Source organism: Galleria mellonella, unplaced genomic scaffold (assembly GCF_026898425.1).
Source record: "Galleria mellonella isolate WM207_F2 unplaced genomic scaffold, CSIRO_AGI_GalMel_v1 utg424, whole genome shotgun sequence".
Classification (NCBI taxonomy): Eukaryota; Metazoa; Arthropoda; class Insecta; order Lepidoptera; family Pyralidae; genus Galleria; species Galleria mellonella.
Window position 1 is genome coordinate 1,328,352 of NW_026442097.1, and position 20,598 is coordinate 1,348,949.

The window sequence follows — 20,598 nt, forward strand, 5'->3', positions numbered from 1 at the left end:
CAGCATCAAAAAGCTAACTGCGGTTGCCAATTCGTTTGTCAAGCGTGGCAAGTATTGGCAAACCTCTCCTTATGGGGGAGGCCTATGTTCATCAGTGGACAGTTGACGGCTGGTATGATGATGGTAATGATGATGAAACTTGGTGTCAAATCGCTAGTATCTTTATACCAACTTTGGAGTACTAACGTCTATGGGGAGGCGAAACAAAATATTAAACCTGTAAGTACACTGCGAAGTAAAAAAGTTGGGGGAAGGCATTGTTAGATATGCAGACTATTAATGCCATTGCTAGCAATATACCCTGTCATGTATCATCCATGAATTCTAGATGTATTCAAAAAATTTTCATTGTCAAAACTGGTGTCCCGCCAGCGTATACCGTTAGCGCAAACGTGGTCACCATTCCATTATCATCCATAAAAAAAAAGTAAAAAAGTTTGGAAACCTCTGTATAATAATATTAAAAAGAAAAAAAGACAAGAACTATTGAATATAAATTATTAAGTTATTATTATTACATTCAAATATATCCTAATAATTTATTACTAATAATACTGTATAAAGATGTCCATTATTCAATCGTATATTCATTTATTCTATATTTATATAACTAAGTACTCACAGTTATTAAAAAATAAAAATAAATCTAAATTCTCTATTAATATTTTTGGCCTGCATCAGTTCTTAAAACTTATAGTATTATTATCTATGATACATTAAATATAAACCTTAGATTGCATAGATAGAGCATCGAGCCTCAAAAACGTGTCAACTTTTTGACAGCTAATTGTCAAATTAGACTAGTTTTTTTAATTGAGTTCCATATACTTACGCATACAATGTAAATTGACGTGTCTATATTAATTATTTAATAAATAAAATGAATGTTTACGCATTAATAAAGTGCAAAATTTATAAGAAAAATAAATATAGAGTTATAAAGGAATCGCTCATAACTATTTATCACGCGAAATTGTATGAAAAAGTTGACACGTTTTTCTCGAAGCATTTGTATGGAGACACTCTATCTATATAATGTTATATACAAATACATATAAATCAATATGTAAGTAGATTTTATTGTAAAAAAAATTCGTTTTTACACATTATATTTTAATGTTATAACTACCGGTTTAACTTACGAGTACTTAGATCGAGAGGCCCGCACTCGCGTCACACCTGCTCACGACTAAGGGTCCCTGAATGGTCCTGAAACTAGTCGAGCTCTCTCGACCAAATGACACGTAAATTAAACCGGTAGTTGTTATATTAAAATGTTAATTGTAATAGTGTATGCATTGAAAATTTAATTTATGGCAAAAAAAAAATTGACAATTTACAAAAAGAATAATGTAATGGACACATCATATTTGGAATCTTGATTTATACGCGTATAATAATAATAATTGTTATAATTAAATACTTACATTGCTAAAAACAATAAATATATTGCATAATTGGAGAAATTGCCAGCCTTGAAAATAATAACAGAATTTAAAATTGAAAATTATTACAACTAAATAAATTTACATTAAAATTTACAGAAACAATTTAAATGTTACACATAAATTGACATAAATTAATAAAATATAATCTATTTTATATAAATAAATACATATATGTATAATAATTGAATGAATATATTGTCTAAAGTAATAATGAATAAAAATAATTTGATTTTTTCTTTGTAATGGATAACCTCAAAAAATACTCACACACACAATTTCGAAAAACTCTTTCACATGTAGAAACATATATTATCAGCTAGTAACATAGGCTGTATTTTATTCCCAAAAAAGTCGTGCAACACCGGTTCGGTTAGCTAGTATTGTATAAATTAGAAGTTGGTACTTACAGCATGTATTAAGGAAATTTCTTGTAATCCTATTTTAAACGATCCACCATTTAATGGAGAAGCACTAAATTCACGGAATGGCTGTGTTTTATCGACCTACATAGGAGCCTAAGTATGTATTGAGCACTGAAATTGATTTGAGAGAGCATTAAATGGACAAAATTATAATACAGGTTGGAATCGTAGATGTTAGGATTCTTTTAAAAGTGTTTTTATCTAAGTACAACAAAGTATGGCAACCCCCCCCCCCCCCCCCTTCCTAATTATGTGGGAGGCCAGTGTTTAGCAGTAGACAGTTATCGGCTGACATGATAATGATGATGACGGCAATGTCCCAATTATATGTTAATTTTCAGAAATAATTGATATTTTTCAATGTTTCTAATACACTGTACTGTTTCATTAACAAACTCTTAAAACGGCTATGATTTCAACCTATAATTGGTAATGCATTAAAAAAAAAATGGCAACTCTGTATCACGATTTATAATGGTATGTGTGAATGTAGTCTTGTAACATTGCATTGGAATACGAAGCAATCGCTTCTTCTTATTGTTTATTTTAGTTATATTACACCATAAAATATATTATGAAATGTTTCTTGTTAAATATAAATAAAAAATATATCAATAACACTAATAAAAAAGGACCATTATTTTCATACTACGTATGGCCTAAACATGTCATTAGGACGTCCGCCATCTTGACTCATGACGACCAATCCGCGCCTATTGTTTTCCAAATTCGAATTAAAATTAGCCGCCGCTATCGCCCTCTCCCTTTCTAGCGCAATAATTCTATCCCTGTCCAGGATGGGCGGTTTAACGGCTGTCAAATCGGCCGCCATTTGTTGGGGTTTTTCGGGCTCGGCGGGCAAAGGAATTTCTTTTGGTTTGCTTTTCTCGTCGTTTTGGTGTGACGTGTGCGAGTCCTTGCTTTTGGAGTCTTGTTGTGCTTTTTTCGACCGTTTCCACTTCATTCTTCGGTTTTGGAACCATATTTTTACCTGTGCAAAAATAAAAGTTGTCTATGAATATACATTTTTCAATAAGACAAAAAAAAAATAACACATTAAATACTGATATAAAAAATGAATGAATGAATGAGTATGCTTTATTTGCATTATACAATATAGGGAATAAGCGAGACAATTAATAATGTGACGATACAGTTGTATGAGTACAGTGAGGTGGTCTTATTGCTGAGAGCAATCTTTTCAAGACAACCTTAGGGTAATGAACTAATTGTTATACAAGTAGGCATGATAATACTGTATAATTGACCAAGTATATAATAACAGTTATTTCCTAAGTAATTTTTAACTACGATTTTCTTCGCATGATTGGAATATATTGATTTACTAGGATAAAAAGTAGCTTATAATTTTCCCCATTCCAAAAACTTGTTACGTGTATGCCAAATATCATGAGTAACGGTTTAATCGTTAAAAAACCACAAACAAACAAACTCATTTCACATTTATAATATTAGATAAGAAGGAAGCCACTTCGTTACTGTAAATGTGTCTGTAACATGAAAATCTTACAAAGTGCCGTATAAATAAATGTGAAATAGCAAACATGTGCTATTTCAGAAACTAAAGCGACCTAAAACCATTCCCAAAATTACTGAGGGGCGTCAGAGATTAATATTTAAACCCACACAAGCAATAACGTTTATGGCACTCCTCCGGCCCTCCCCTATAATCTTGTCTATGACTGTAAGCTCAAATCCGCCATCGCTCAACTTGACAAGTGTTTTGGCGCGCTTTTGTAAACGTCACCGTTGTTTGGGGTCCACGTAAAAAGGTGCGGTCGTGTTATGCATTGACATTGTTTTTGTGATTTTTAGCAAAACAGCTGGAAATGTAATGTTGCCATCTCGGATTACGGTAATTTTTTTTAAAGAAAAAATAAATTTGTCTCACTGGTGCCTTGTTAGCATATATTGACAGCACAGACGCGGTTGCCATTTGCATTTTTATACTATTTAATTTACCAAACTGCACCAATTTTTTTTTAATGGCCTAAATTGAGTTCAGGTTGTTTAGATCTTTGTGTATTTAAGTACTTGTTCTAGCCATGTGTAATATGGATACCGATCCGATATCTATATATTAGGTTCGTCTGGACATTCATCTCGATCACCATATCATCTTTTAACTCTCTTGTCGAAAATAAGACTTCCCCTTGGGGGTTTTGCCAGTAGTTGCTATGTTTGGTAGGCGGATTGGTAACCGCACTCAGACTTTAAAAATGTTTTAAAAGGGACGCTGCTGCCCATATCTCGCCCTCTCTTAGTCGGCTCTTACGACACCCACGAGAAAGGAAGGGGTGGCCTATTCTATGCCGGGACCACACGGCGAAAATTATTTATACAAGTCGCTAACACCACAAACCTGTGTCTCCGTCAGCATAAGGCTGGTGGCAACCTCGAACCTCTTCGGCCTGGAGAGGTACTTGTTCATCCTAAACTGCTTCTCCAGCTCCAGGAGTTGCTGAGACGTGAAGGCCGTTCTAGGCCGTCGCGTCTTGCCGAGGAGGGCGTGTGGAGCGCCTGTGTACAATGAATTGATATATTATTGAAAAACACTATATATATATATATATATATATATATATATATATATATATATATATATATATATTATATATATATATATTTATATTTATATTTATATATATAGAAAAATAGATAAATATATATATCAAAAATATAAAAATAGATAAGAAAAGGCTGGTCAGTTAGCCTATCGTGATGAATAACGTATCGTGAATGTGGGATGCAACACGATGGTTCCCAGTCGGGACTACTTGAAGCACTAGCAATCCCCCTCCACCCCTCTCAATATTTGTATATTAAGTACCTGTATATTTCCTAGAACACCAAATGTCCAATAATTGCAGATCCACACACACACACACATACACACACACACACACACACAGCTCGCATACAAAACATCATGCAATCACATTATCATACAATCTAATCAAGGGGATAGTGTTAATTCATCCCACAAAAGCGCCGCGTTTAACTGCCATATGGTTGTCACTGACGCTGAATTTAAATTCGTTTGTCCCTGCATATGATATTTATTTGTATAGTTTTTAAAAATCTTGATTATCACTAAATAGTATAAAAACAAAGTCGCTGTCGCTGTCTGTCCGTCCCTATGTATGCTTAAATCTTTAAAACTACGCAACGGATTTTGAAGCGGATTTTTTTAATAGATAGAGTAATTCAAGAGAAAGGTTCATATGTAAAATACATGCATAATATTGTAGAGGAACACTGATAAATTTAGAGATTTCTAATGTGATGTCGTAAATAAACACATTTTTTTCCGCTTACATTGCAAACGCAGGCTGAATCCTACGAGATTTATCAAAATAATGTACTAAGTATTGTACACAATGAAAAGGTCTACAGAAAACTCCGCGATGGTATATGTCTATCTCTTATGGATATCCCACAATAACCATTTTTTATCCTTTACATTTTACGGGAAAAAAATGGCTTATTTACGAAGTGATTTTAAGCAATACAGCATTAATTTTTATCCAATTAAGTACCTTAAATACATTGTCCATTTAATATAGATCAATATGGCTCTTTACAGCATGTAATTTAAATGAATATTTCCGAAAATATTAGATTTAAAATGCAGGGGACATAGCGGTGCGGCGGCGCGTCGGAGGCCGCGCTTCGCCCTATAGCTCTTTATCATGTTTGTATTGTCTAATGACTAAAAAGCTACAAACGTTGTTTAAAAGGACATTCTGTAGTAGTTAGGTATATTTAGTATCAGCATTGCACCCGTGCGAAGCCGGGGCGGGTCGCTAGTAAGTACATAAAGAGAAGCCTTATTTATATTTTATTTTATATTTATTTATAATCTAATTTCGTCATAAAACACAGCTTTACTAAGGTATTTTTTTCTCTCTCTGATAATGTAGTTTTCTGTAGGTGAAAGAATTATTAAAATCGCTCGAGTAGTTTTTCGAGTTTATCCATTATAAATAAACATACAAAAAATCTAATATTTCCTCTTTATAAAATTAGGGATATATAGTTTTTTTTTTGGTGGATGAAAATGGTATGGTAACCCCGCCTGCGCGAACGGGATACGCTGGCGGAGCACCAGTGAAGGGTGATAGATGAGAATGAAAACAGGCCAGTTAGCCCATCGTGATGAATTCATCAGGAATTAACCATGATAGTTTCCAGGGGGAACCGCGAGGAGGTCGGCCTGGTTGGGTATATTGCTAGCAATGGGATTCTCAGTCTCCATTACTAACAATCCCTTTCCCCCGGGGATATATAGTTGAAAGAATAGAATGGAAGGGAAGGGAAGTAATATTAAATAATTGTTCATAAAATCAAGTGCGGTTAAACGGTGCGCCGTATTCGTGGACGGAGGGTCGACAGCCCTGGCTGAGCCAATAAAAATGATAATTATCAATTAGAGTTACAACACTTGGCGAACGCGACATTTGGTACTGTTTGCACAACGATAAACGCCACGGTAAATCCGTGACGCATCTGTCGCGGGTTCGACTCCCGGGGAGGGTCGATATCATTACTTAATTTCTTCGGTGGTTATATATTTAATCTGTATAATTTGATTTTAAATGTTTATTTATTTTAACACTATGCGTGTATTTTTTTTTTGTGATTATTCTATTAAAATTATAAATGCGAAAGTTTACAATTATGTTTGTATGTTTAATACTTAATTACTCTTAAACGGCTGAACGGATTTTAATGAAGTTAGGCACAGTACCTGCGTGTTGAACAATCTACCTTTTTTATGCTATTTAGAATGGCAAACAAGCTGACAGTCCACCTGATGGAAAGTGGTAACCGTCGCCTATAGACATGAGCAGTACCGTGGACATAACAGAGTATACAGTTTCGCCCATGATACGCCCCATGCGTTGCCATTCCTGAGGACTCAGGTGTTACTTGAAACTTCACTTGACCTTGAAAATTCACTGTCATATGCTCTACAAATCGAAACACAGCCATGCAAACACAACTGCTTCACGGTGAAAACATGAATGGGACAGAGGTACCCAAGCAAACGATTTTTATATAAAGTTTACCTGCGAATCAGTATGTTATACTAATTCACGCGAGTAAAACCGCAGGAAATAGCTAACTGTTGAATAAAATCTCAAATTATTAGTTTTAATATTTGCCTAATTTATTTGACCAAATCGAAATTTGTGGTGAAAGGCTGGCCGATGCGGTGACAGCTTATTAAATTTGATTGCTTATAGTATTTGTATTATAGCTGTATGGAATATCGGTCTGTGTTTGCATATGTGGGAGTCGTATTAAAAAAAAAAAAGCAATTAAGTACAAACTTCACATCGGTCAAAGGCTGCACATCCATACAGCCGTAGTACAAACATTCGAAAAATATTTAAAAATATATTAAACGGGCGCGCATGTTCCAAAATCAAACAGAAAGCCGTGCTCAAGTGCCGGAATCAAAAATCAATATATGAAAATTGTTTTGTTTACCGTACGTGACTTTGGTATGGACCCTTAATGGCCGCTTTAAAATGGATGATTTAGTTTTATTTCTTACACTGTTTGTAATTTATGATAATCACTATTTAGACAAGCATATTGTGGGTAACGCAGTTAAGGTACAAATATGAATGGGGGACAATAGTTATGCCTATTCCATAAATGGTTTTTATTTTACTGACTTTTTGAACTATAGATAGGTATATTTTTTTTTATACAACTTAGAATGGCAAACAAGCTGACGGTTCACCTGATGGAAAGTGGTAACCGTCGCCTATAGACACGAGTAGTACCATGGACATAACAGAGTATACTGTCTCGCCCATGATACCCCCCATGCGTTGCCATTCCTGAGGATTTAGGTGTTATTCCTCTGTACCCAGTAAGTTCACGCCATATCCCACCCTTAAAACCGAAACAGCCATGCAAACACAACTGCTTCACGGTTGAAACACGAATAGGCGCATAGACAATATCTTTAGCCTTCAAAAGCGACGCTTCAGATTGTATTCTGAGATATCAATGAAGGTATTAATTTTAAATCGATATTGTTATAAAAAAAATCAGACAAATACATGACAACCATAAATCATACCTCTGTAATTCTTTTGATTATTAACTACGTTATTAAAACGTGTTAGATTGAGGTTCCGAATGGTTCCGAATGGGCCGTCAGCTTGTTTGCCATTCTAAGTTGTATAAAAAAAAAAAAAAACTAGTATTTAAATATATGTTTTCAATACTTTCTGGCACTAGTGATGCCGACTCAAAACTTCCTATGCCGCTGTGTTGGGTTGATTGAAAGAGATCTATTTTAGAGATAAATTTACCTTTGTTCATATTATTTGTATAAAATTTTACTATTACTGTATTTCTGAACACAATAAGTATAAGATAGGGGGATCACAGAAACACTCTTTAAATAGAATTATGAATAAACAAATCGAAATATTTAATCAATAAAGCATATTTTTTATTTTGTTCTATTATTAAACATCAAAACTGCCTTATGGTCGAATCAATTATTATTTTGTTTACATTTTTAATAAGTTTTTTTTTTAAATATTTTTGTTACGTTCCATTGTAATAGACTATAGTAATTTTTCTGATTAACAATTGATGTTTTTATCTATTCTCTAATGTTGCACATATAGTTGTGACGTATACCATTTAATTTCCCGCCTTTTTCCGAACATAGACAATAAATCAATATGGCCATAAACAAATCCACAATGGCGGCTCGCAGATTAAGCCGTAATCGCTAGCTTGTATTCTGTGAACGGAACGCGTAAATCTTAGGTTGGGAATCGCGCCGGGAACGTTGCTCTACTTTTCCGTTATTAATATTTGAGTATTATAGATTTCTTCTATCTATAAAAAAGTATTTTATAATATTTTTTATATTGAATAAGTAAATTATAAACTTATTAGTTAAAACAAAATCGTCTGCATGGATTATTACCTCTGTCCCACTGAGGAGAAAACTACTATTATCACCATATACCCTGTCAGGTCGACCTCCACGTGGTCCCCCTTAGAAAACATCGTGCTGAATTCTAGGTGGATTTATTACGATGGGCTAACTGATCTGTCTTTTCATTTTCACCTATCATCCCTCACATGGTGCCCCGCCACTGTATTCATTTTTTAGCGCTGGCGGATGGTAGATCCAAAAATTCCATTCTTATCGAGAGAAAAAAACCTGCTCTTGTCTCACTCGTGTATCTCTCGTGAAACAGCTGTGATTGTATGCCTATATTCTGGTTTTCCACATAGTGTGATAATGTTTATAGGTTGAAGGCATGACATGGTAACACTCAGGCGACGATTACCACTTGTCTTTAGATGGGCCCTTTGTTTCTTGGGCATTGTAAGTGGCATAAAAAAATAAACAGCTTAATATCTTCAAAAATGAATTTATTTCACTTTTTTATTGAATAAAAAAAAATTAAATTAATTTAGTGCAAATAAAATTAGGTTTTATCTTCAAAAATGAATTTATATATATATATATATATATATATATATATATATATATATATATATATATATATATATATATATATATTTTATTATTATAAGCAGATTTTGCATCGCAACGTGCAGTTTTTGTTGCAATATCAAGAATCAAGGAATATATTTTTTTTTTTATACATGACGCGTTTTTAATCGTTTTTTTTTTTACTTTTTATTTTGCATGTTTTTTTTTCTTCACTGTTCAATTTAGGCACAGAAGAACTAGTAAGAAAGCTATTGTGTTAAATCCCTCTATTATTTTTTTCTTTATTTACAATACGAGTACTAATTACATTTATCCATATTAACATTAGAAAGAAAGACATATTTTTATTTAAGTCAACTTGGATTTAAGTATTTTTTAATAGTTTTTTTTTTTCGTTACCGCCCATTCGGTACACAATTTTCAGTCAAGAAGAACGGCCAGCTGTTGCTTTTTTCAAAACGTTTAATTATATATATATATATATAAATAATGAATTTATGTGAACACAAACTACTTATTATAAATGTGAAAGTGTGTTTGTTACTTCATTGTGTCTTAACGGCTCATCCAATCTTAATGTTTGTAGGTAACATACTATTCGGTATAGAGAAGGACATAGACTATGTTCTAGTCAATCAACAACACTCCGATTATGCGGACGAAGTCGCGGGTAAAAACTAGTACACTTATATAGTCGGGCACCTTACCTATGTAATATTTCTTTTGTTAAATGTCAACAATGTAATTCTATATTGTGTTTACGTATTATTCGTACCGGTGGGGGAGGGGGAGGTAGGGATCTGGTCGCTCCTCCAAGGGGGAGTTATAGGGGATGGCGGGGTGCCATAACAAATCAAATTACCCTGATTGGCGTCTTGTGCTCCGCCGGGCGCGCTAACGTCATTGTATGGACGTTGTTATGCTACTTGTCATTTTGGCATATACTTAAATTATAGCTGTATGTAATACGCGCCTTTGCTCGCGTCAATTATGAATAAAATGCATTTTAAAAAATCTTTGTTGAGTCTTTCTCTCACATAGAAGTAATGGCAAAATAAAAACTGTAAATTATATGGTTGCCTCCTTTCTTCTTATGCAAATATAATTAGTAAAAAGAGGACGCAAGATACACCATCAGTTGCTATTTTTCTTAATTCATAGCAGGCTAGTGTGTAGAAAATATTTGATATGTCAATTATTTGTCAATGACAAATTTTACATTACTAGATTATATATTTGACACAGTTTATGTAGAAAGTATGCAAGCAGGTTGTATCTGAATATGGTAGGGTTATAAGGCCGTATAACATTTTCTATACACTAGCCTGCTGTGAATTGACAATTTTATCACTCCTTCTATGTAATTCCTTGTTCTTAGGTGTTTCTCTGTAACATAGAATAAATAGTAATTCTATAAATTCCTTAGGCGCTATTCCTAATCTATGTTTGCATGCATTTGCATGTTTTTTTTTTTTAATATGTATTATGTTACAGAAGTGTTAAGCAAGATTTATTTGTTATGTATAATTTTCTTCAATAAATAAAAAACAATGTCCGTTCACGCTAATCTCCGAAACCGTTCGATCGATTTTAATGAAATCTTGTAAATGTGTACCAACTTCAGACGTAGGATATTTTTTTAATCCGGTAACAAAAGAGGGTTATTTTTTTATCGGCGATAATGGAATAGTAACTCCGCCTGCGTTATCGATATACGCTGTCGGGGCACCAGTGAGTGATGATAGGTGAGAGTGAAAGCAGGACAGTTGGTACATAGTCACGAATTCAACAATAAATCAACCACAATAGTTTCCAGGGAGAACCGCGAGGAGGTCGACCTGGTTGGGTATATTGCTAGCAATAGGATTCTCAGTCTCCATTGCTAACAATCCCTTTCCCCCAACTATCATGGTTAATTCCTGATGAATTCATCATGATGGGCTAACTGGCCTGTTTTCATTCTCATCTATCACCCTTCACTGGTGCTCCGCCAGCGTATCCCGTTAGCGCAGGCGGGGTTACCATACCATTTTCACCCATAAAAAAATCCCGGACACGTAGACGAATTTGTACATAAAAGTTTATTATAAAAATATAAAACGAAAAAGTACCTACCTAATATAGAATTAAGAAAATCATTTCGTAAAATTGTGAAATGAAAATATTCTATTCGAGAAATATAAATACTAAATTTACTTAACCGACTCAAAAAAGAGAGAGGTTTTTAATTCGTTTGTATTTTTTTCTCATGTTTGTCACCTCATAACTCCGTCGGTTGTAAACCGATTTGGACAATTCTTTTTTGTCTGTAAGTAGATATACTTACAGATTGGTCCCGTTAGAAATGTTATCAAAATCGGTTTAGCAGTTTAGTTTTGAGGTCAAAATAACTGGCTTTGTCACAATTGAAGTTTTATTTTATTATAATACCAGCGGCCCGTCCCGGCGTCGCACGGGTGGACATTTTTACATTTTAAAAAGTGGCCATTAAGGCTGCACGCGCGACGGAAGCTTAAAAATGGACTAACTTCTCCCGTTTTCCCAACAATTCCCTTCACTGCTCTGCTCCTATTGATCGTAGCGTGATGAAAAGTATACTATAACATGCCCAGGAGTATGAAGAATAATTGTACCAAGTTTCGTTAAAATCCGTCGAGTGGTTTTTGTTTCTATAACGAACATACAGACAGACAGACAAAATTTTTCTGATTGCATTTTTGGCATCAGTATCGATCACTAATCACCGCCTGATAGTTATTTTGGAAATATATTTCATGTACAGAATTGACCTCTCTACAGATTTATTATAAGTATAGATAGATTAAGTTTCAGGAACACGAGCACCACAAATTTGACCGTTATTTACCGATTTTCGTACGTCATTTCTATAATCAATCAAAATGACAATGATTTGATGATAATATCATAACGTCTGCGCGGTTTTGTGTTGAAAGTGTCGAATTCAAAAATTTTTTTTTTTATGGTAAAACAATTTTGATTTAAAAAGTTAACTATTGAACCAGAGGGAGACTTTGTACAAAAGTCGATTGCTTGAGTACCTCTGTCGCATTCGTGTTTCAACCGTGAAGCAGTTGCGTTTGCATGGCTGTGTTTCGGTTTGAAGGGTGGGATATGGCGTGAATTTACTGGGTACAGAGGAATAACACCTGAGTCATCAGGAATGGCAACGCATGGGGGGTATCATGGGCGAAACAGTATACTCTGTTATGTCCATGGTACTGCTCATGTGTATAGGCGACGGTTACCACTTTCCATCAGGTGGGCCGTCAGCTTGTTAGCCATTCTAAGTTGTATAAAAAAAATTTACTGTTAATCAAAGATTGCTTGTGTTAGGAGAAATCGTTTTTGAAGAAAAAGTTTTTTTTTTTAATTTTTATTTCTATTTCAGAATGCGTACAGAGTATGTTTTTATATTACAAAATTAAGTTTATTTCTAATATAAAAAAACATCTCTTTCACAGATAGCTTATGTTGGGATAAAATGGCCACAAAAACTCTCATAATGCACAACACCAGGGGTCGCGATGGGGTTCGATTGTTCACATTTGTAATGCGTGTTACGATTAACACTACCCGTCCCCTGCATTTGCACCGTGATGATGGTTTAGGTCACATGTCGTTTTAATTTTTATTTGGACATAGATAAAGCATGCTATGTATGTACCTATATGTTATATATATATTTAATTGTGTATATATTATATATGTATGTGTATATATGTATGTATGTATCTATATATGTTTGTATATGATAATATTTATATAATAGTGCGCCACCTACTCTTTGTCTTTTTCTCAATGTCCTCTACCCAAAGATGGTCTGGAAGTGATTGCTTAGCGATAAGGCCACCTTTTGTATCACTTCTCATTAATATTTTGTATGGGTGAGTGTAAATAAATAAATAAATAAATAAATGTTACTGTAAAAGCCCGTACATTTTTGTTTTTGATGGGTGAAAATGGCATGGTAACCCCGCCTGCGCTAACGGGATACGCTGGCGGAGCACCAGTGAAGGGTGACAGATGAGAATGAAAACAGGCCAGTTAGCCCATCGTGATGAATTCATCAGGAATTAACCATGATAGTTTCCAGGGAGAACGGCGAGGAGGTCGATCTGGTTGGGTATATTGCTAGCAATGGGATTCTCAGTCTCCATTACTAACAATCCCTTTCCCCCCCTAAGGCCCGTACATTGGTAAATGTTAAGTTTTACCAGTAAATTCTTAGGATTTACCAATGTGAGTTGGTGAATGTGAGGAAAAAACAAGATCATTTTTGTTTCTTTCATCAGACCACAATCTAACCTACCTATCTGGGGGGAAAGAGATTGTCAGTAATGAGATTTAACAACCTCATTGTTAGCAATACATCCTATCAGGTCGACCTCCACTTGTTCCTCCCTGGTAACCATCGTGAACAATTCTTGTTGAATTCGTCACGATGGGCTAACTGACGTGCTTCATCCTCAGCTATCATCCTTCACTGGTGCCCCGTCGGTGTATACCGATAGCGCGGGTGGGGTTACCATTCCATTATCACCCATTAAAAAAAACCTATTTATCTGATTATGAGCACAAACATTATACACTGAACATGTCCAAAATTTTATTTCATTTCATTTCATTCAGCATTTTTCAATTTTCAAAAAGAAATATATATATTACACTTATGAAGTACAAAAGCTACAAATCACAAGTAAATGCTTGACTTTATCAATATTCTTATCGATGCTTTAGTTTTGCATAGTTTCTAAGTACACTTACTAACTAAATAGGATCCAAGTTATCTAAAAATAAATAAATAAATAAATAAATGCTTTATATTATATACTTTATTGCACTAAAACATACAGTAACAACAATAAGTTAATAACAATGTTAGCAAAGGCGAACTTATCTCTAAAAGAGATTTCTTCCAGTCAACCTAACGCAGTGGCATAGGAAGTAGTGTGTCTTTAATTGTTCATCAAAACTTACCAAATTTATAATTAAAAATATTTAATTAATTCAGTTTTTTTGTTTTCAAATCAACACCATTTTGACCCCATTTAGCGCCCCCCCCAATTGTAATATAAACAAACAAATTAGCGAACAAAGTGAATCAATTTAAAATCCCACCCCATTTGTTAACAATAAATAAATTATTGTCCACCCCTTGCAAGGAAATAACTGTCAAACTATTACCACCCTTATTGTTAAGTTGGTAAAGTTATAATTTAATCGATAACAGTGTTAACACCATAGAAATTGGTAACAAGTGATCCATGTGTTACAATTTAATGGTATTTAGCATTAATTAATGGTATAGTTGGACCGTTAAATCTTGTTAATATAATAAAATTGTATAAAAAAATCATTTAATATCTAATACATAAAATTCTCGTGTCACGGTGTTTGTTACCAAACTCCTCCGGAACGGCTTTACCGATTTTCATGAAATTTTGTGTGCATATTGGGTAGGCCTGAGAATCGGCCAACATCTATTTTTAATACCCCTCAATAATAAGGGTGACCCACCCCTAAAAATTTATTTTTTATTTTTTTGACAATTTTTTTTTATTTTTATTTGATTATGATTTAGCATTGAAAAATACATACAACTTAAAATTTTCACCGTTTTACGATCAACCGCTGTATTTTAATCGCGATTTTTATATTTCGCAATAAGTGGTAAAACAACGTTTACGGGGTCAGCTAGTATAATATAAAAATATCAATTTCCCATATTCAAATATCAATTTGTATATGGGAGATATTTGAGAAAAAAATATATGAGTCTTAATTAGAACAATAGTGGCCAAATACTATACAAACATACATACATACATACATATATACATACACATACATATATAATATATACACAATAAAATATACACATACTTAACAGAAAAAAATGACGAAGGAAAACGAAGAGAGAACACAGGAAAATAGTACTAAAGTAAGAGGTAGTAAGAGTAAGATTGAAAAATATATGGTTTAGATACAACTGAAGTCGGTTTTTTTTTTGTGGAACTCAATCTTAGGTTGTTAAGCTTCTTCCATTCGCTTGTTTAAGATTATCCATCTATTTATCTTATCATATGTTATTATTAGCTATCAATTTTTATATATATATATATATCATTCTAGACGCTGTATCGAGATAAAAATTACAATACCATAAACTAAAATTTCATCCCAACCATCTGGATGAGTGGCGGTCCTCCACCGTGCGTTTTTCAAGGCACTTTCTCCCACGCACACCTGCAATGCTGCTGGTGTTGCGGGTGACCATGGGCGGCGGTAGTCACTTACCATCAGGTGAGCCGCATGCTCGTTTGCCCCATGTGTTGTAAATATATATATATATATATATATATCCTGGACGCCAGTGAGGGGTGATAGGTGAGGATGAAAAGGCAGGTCAGTTAGCCAATCATTACGAATTTAACGATAAATTAGTCACAAGGTTGACCTAATAGAGTATATCGATAGCAATGGGAACTAACCTCCCCATTACTAATGCCGTCTCCCCGATATTGTCATATATTATCCATTTCTACAGAATATACAAACCAAATGGAAATCTATTCATTTTAGAAATCGCTTAACAACATTAAAACACAGTCGTCCGAGGAACTCTTCGTTTTTAAAGTCGGTTGATAGTTCAAACAATATAATTATAATAAGTAATATATATATATATATATATATATGTAATGTAAAATGGCATTTGTACAGCGCATGTGCAAACAAGTCACGCCCACGGCCACCCGTATGGTACCTAAACATGTTCTTAAGTTCACCATACAATTGGTACTAATCGTAATACTTGAGGGGGAAAGGGATTGTTAGCAATAGAGTTTGACAGCCCCATTGCTAGCAATATGCCCTGTTAGGTCGACCTCCACGTGGTTCCCCCTGGAAACCATCGAGAACAATTCTTGTTGAATCCGTCACGATGGGCTAACTGACCTGCTTCATCCTCACCTATCATCCTTCCTCGCCGGTGTATACCGATAGCGCGGGTGGGGTTACCATTCCATTATCATCCATTAAAAAAAAACTGTAATACCTTACTAATATTGTTAATATAATACAATTCTCACTAAACTACCATTCTACTAGAGAGAGACTTTGAACATAAGTCATTTGCTTGGGCACTTCTGTTCCATTCGTGTTTCTACCGTGAAGCAGTTGTGTTTGTATGGCTGTGTTTCGGTTTGAAGGGTGGGATATGGCGTGAATTTACTAGGTACAGAGGAATAACACCTGAGTCCTCAGGTATGGCAACGCATGGGGGGTATCATGGGCGAAACAGTATACTCTGTTATGTCCACGGTACTGCTCATGTCTATAGGGGACGGTTACCACTTTCCATCAGGTGGGCCGTCAGCTTGTTTGCCATTCTAAGTTGTATTAAAAAAAAACTATATCTGTACGTTTGTAATATGATGACACCCCCCATTTGTTACCATTCCTGAGGCCTTGACAGATTTGAATGACAAGTGACGTGACGTAACAAATTTCAAACAGACAAAGCCGCGGTCAACGCTTGTATGTCAAAACAAACCGAACACCGCCAGTACCCGCTCTGTTACAACGACCAGTAATATATTCCAACACATTTTGATTATGTCCATTCAGTGGCCGTATAAATAGATTCCTTACTGTAAATCCACTGAAAGTTGTCCCTTTTATGTCGACGCGAGGGTTGTAGTGTTGAGCACTGGTTCGTTTGTCGAATATCGATAAAAAAATTATAAAAGCTATTAGCTCGGTGTGTCGTACGCGTGGATTCCAGAAGTTGATAAAATATTCCTCTAGATGGCGTATCGAGATTTTTTTAATCAACTTAGAATGGCAAACAAACTGACTGCCCACCTGATGGAAATAGGTAATCCTGTCGCTTATAGGATAAGCAGTACCTATGGACATAATGACACAATATATATATATAAAATATATGCTAAATATAAATAAGACCTTCAGGAGTACATCTATAGAAAGCACATCCATTTTGGTGGAGTAGTAGTTGCGTGATAAGCCGTAATAAGATACAAATAGCTTTGTTTTGTTTGAAAAATGGTATAAAAGATGGTATATAATATTTAAATATTGTGTTTATTTAAACATTTTTCACCAGAATCTGGCATACAAAATTTATTTAACTATACTATGCTAATACTATTTTACTTAAATCGTCATATTATATAAATGTCAATAAATTTACGTATTAATAATAAATTATACAGCTTACAAATTACAATCATTTCACAAATTACAAATTACATTAATTGAGTTACATATTTACCGCAGGCTTTAAAATATTCCAAAATATTCATTAAATAAAAAAAAGCATTTTTCTTGTCAAGCCAACTTTTTAGTTTTTTTTTTAAATATATTCAAGGGTAGTGTTTTTATTTCGTCCGTTAATTTATTATATATTGAACAATTTACCATAAAAAATGTAAAAATAAATTAATTATAATTGAATTGTTGAATTTAGCATTACAGAGATCATCTTTTTAAATAAATGTAAATGTGTTTTCATTGTTAGTAATGGGGTCATATATATATATATATATATATATATATATTCTACGTGGGAAACCATCGTGTATATAGTTCCAGTTGAATAATGATCGACAAGATGTACGTGAGCCTTTTCATCCTTATCATCTCTCACTGGTGCATTGTTTGTGTATACCGATAGTGCAGGCGGGGTTACCATTCCATTATTATCCATTAAATAAAAACCACGCAAAGCAACAACAGATGACTTTTATACCATTAGATGTAAACAGATCGCTTCTCTGTTACACCGACTGTATCGCAGCGGTATCAGTATTCTGTGGGCATTATGTAATAAATACGATAGCCCGATCCTCTCATTGTCAAAATTATTATAGGGGGCCATAAAATTATTTGCTTTTTTTTTACTAAAATATTTTAAGTCAATTGTTACTAACAAAAGTGGATCCTAGTTAACTGAAATAAACATTATTATTAATAAAGCCAGAGCGGGTACGCTGGCGGGGCACCAGTGAGGGGTGATAGTTGAGAATGAAAAAGGTAGGTCAGTTAGCCCATCGTGATGAATATATTAGGAATTCAGCACATTGGTTTCAAGAGGGGACCACGGGGAGGTCGATCTGAAGGGTATATTGCTAGTAATAGGGCCCATTACTAACAAACCCCCCCCCCAGCCGGAGCGAGTTGCAACGAAATAAATTGCATTTTCTGACACCCTTATTCATATACATACAACACATTCCATGTATAATAAACACTTTTAAAAATGTAATACAATATATAACATAATTGAATTATAATATATATATAAATGTAAAATATATACGCCTACATCTCTTGAGGCAATTATAACAGATGCCAAAATTGTACACATATATATGTAATATTCTTTCTTGCACTTGTAAATTACAAGTAATATTATGCATTTATAAATATAGTGAGCAAGGGTGAACTTATCTCTGACAGAGATCTCTTCCAGTCAACCCGATACAGTTGGAGAGCACGTCGTTTACGGCATTATGTAATGTAATGTAAATTGGACTCTCTTTTCCGCACTTAGCCTCTCATTTGGGCCGTCGTGCGTATGAGTCGTGGTTAGTACAGCCAACCCAGCTCCGTCCAGAAGCACTGAAGCTTCCTGAGATCTTCACAGTCCTCACGGAGCGACCTCATCGTTTCGAGAATTTGTAAACGTTGATAGGCCACAGCTTCACATTCCAGGATTACGTGAGCAGCCGTTTCTTCGGCGTCGAAACAGCCTCGACATAGAGGGCTGTCTGTGGCTCCTATTGTGTATAAATGTTTGTTTAATGGACAATGGCCCGTTATTGTCTCTATCATTGTTTTAAGGTTTTTCCTATCTAGATGTAATTAACGTTTCGATAGTCGTTGATTCACCATTGGCACGATTAATTTTGATTGTTTGCAATCAGTAGCCGTATCCATCTTTGGTTTTGTATGTCAGCGGATCTTTGACGAATCCATATTCGAAATTACGAGAACAGAAGAGGGAAAAGTGGATACGGGCCTATCACCTTCGTTCCTGAGCCTCTTCTAGCTAGTTCGTCTGCGGCATCGCTACCATAAGATCCGCTGTGCCCTCTTATCCACTAGAGGATAACTCGGTTATTGGAAGATATCTTATCCAAAGGCATTATGTTTAAAGCATGTTTTAAACTGTTTAATGCAAATAAACTAATTTCATTTCATTTCAGTTCATTTTGTTTCATTTCATTACAAAACTATCGATATTGCTAATTGCAGCTTATGCCCAGCACTGCCCTACACGTGGATTTAATTTGTTAAGGGCCAGACCCTTTGTTTGTCCGAACAAATTGCTGCCTGATAATTGGCTTAGCGCTCCCTACAAGCATCGGGTGTGGTACCATCATAAGCGGGGACATTTGTCGTGTTATATTTTTTGTTTTATTACTAATTGTTGCTAGGGTGGGAGGGATTGCTAGTAATGAGGACTAGCGGCCCCATTTTTTTATTGACCTCATTTGGTTGACCTCCATGCAGTCTCTCTTTGAAACCATCGTGGCCAGCATCCTAACCTATCCTCCTTCACTGATGCCTCTACAGCATATACCGATAGCGCAGGTGGGGTTAAAAGCCTATGATTATTCATTAAAAGACTAGTAGTTGCCCGTGACTTCGTTCGCGTGGGGCCATTTGATATCATTACTTGATATACCTGTTTCCCAGATGTTATTATATTGAATACCGAGATGAATTCAAATATGTAATACACTAGTGATCTGACCCGGTTTCGCATGGGTAGATGGAATTTGATAATTTGATGGTATTATAGCCTATGTTACTCGCTGATAATATAGCTTTCTATAGGTGAAAGAATTTTTAAAATCGGTCGAGTAATTTTTGAGTATATCCATTATAAACTTTATAAAGAAACAAGCAAATCTTTACTCTCTATAATATTTCTATAGACAAAAACTAATTTATGATTATACTTATGTTTATGCAAATAAACATCATCGCCGTGCGGTCCCGGCATAGAATAAACCACCATTTCCTTTCCCGTGGGTGTCTTAAGAGGCGACTAAGGAAACTTAATGGTCGAGGTATAAGCAGCAGCATCCCTCTTAACAACAAAGTCTGAATACGGTTGCCAATCCAACTGCCAAGTGTGGCAACTACT

General features: G+C 34.7%; 1 protein-coding gene across 1 annotated transcript in view; it reads right to left on the reverse strand.

The window, feature by feature from the left end:
- Positions 1-362: 362 nt before the first annotated feature.
- Positions 363-20,598, reverse strand: part of LOC113516006 (homeobox protein Hox-A4) — a 30,968-nt gene continuing 10,732 nt past the window's right edge. Inside the window, exons 4-5 of the mRNA XM_026900340.3 lie at positions 4,254-4,411; positions 363-2,861 (exon numbers count right to left, since the gene is read on the reverse strand). Coding sequence (XP_026756141.2) covers positions 2,514-2,861; positions 4,254-4,411 — 506 coding nt within the window. The 3' untranslated portion in view covers positions 363-2,513. The remainder of the gene's footprint in view (positions 2,862-4,253; positions 4,412-20,598) is intronic.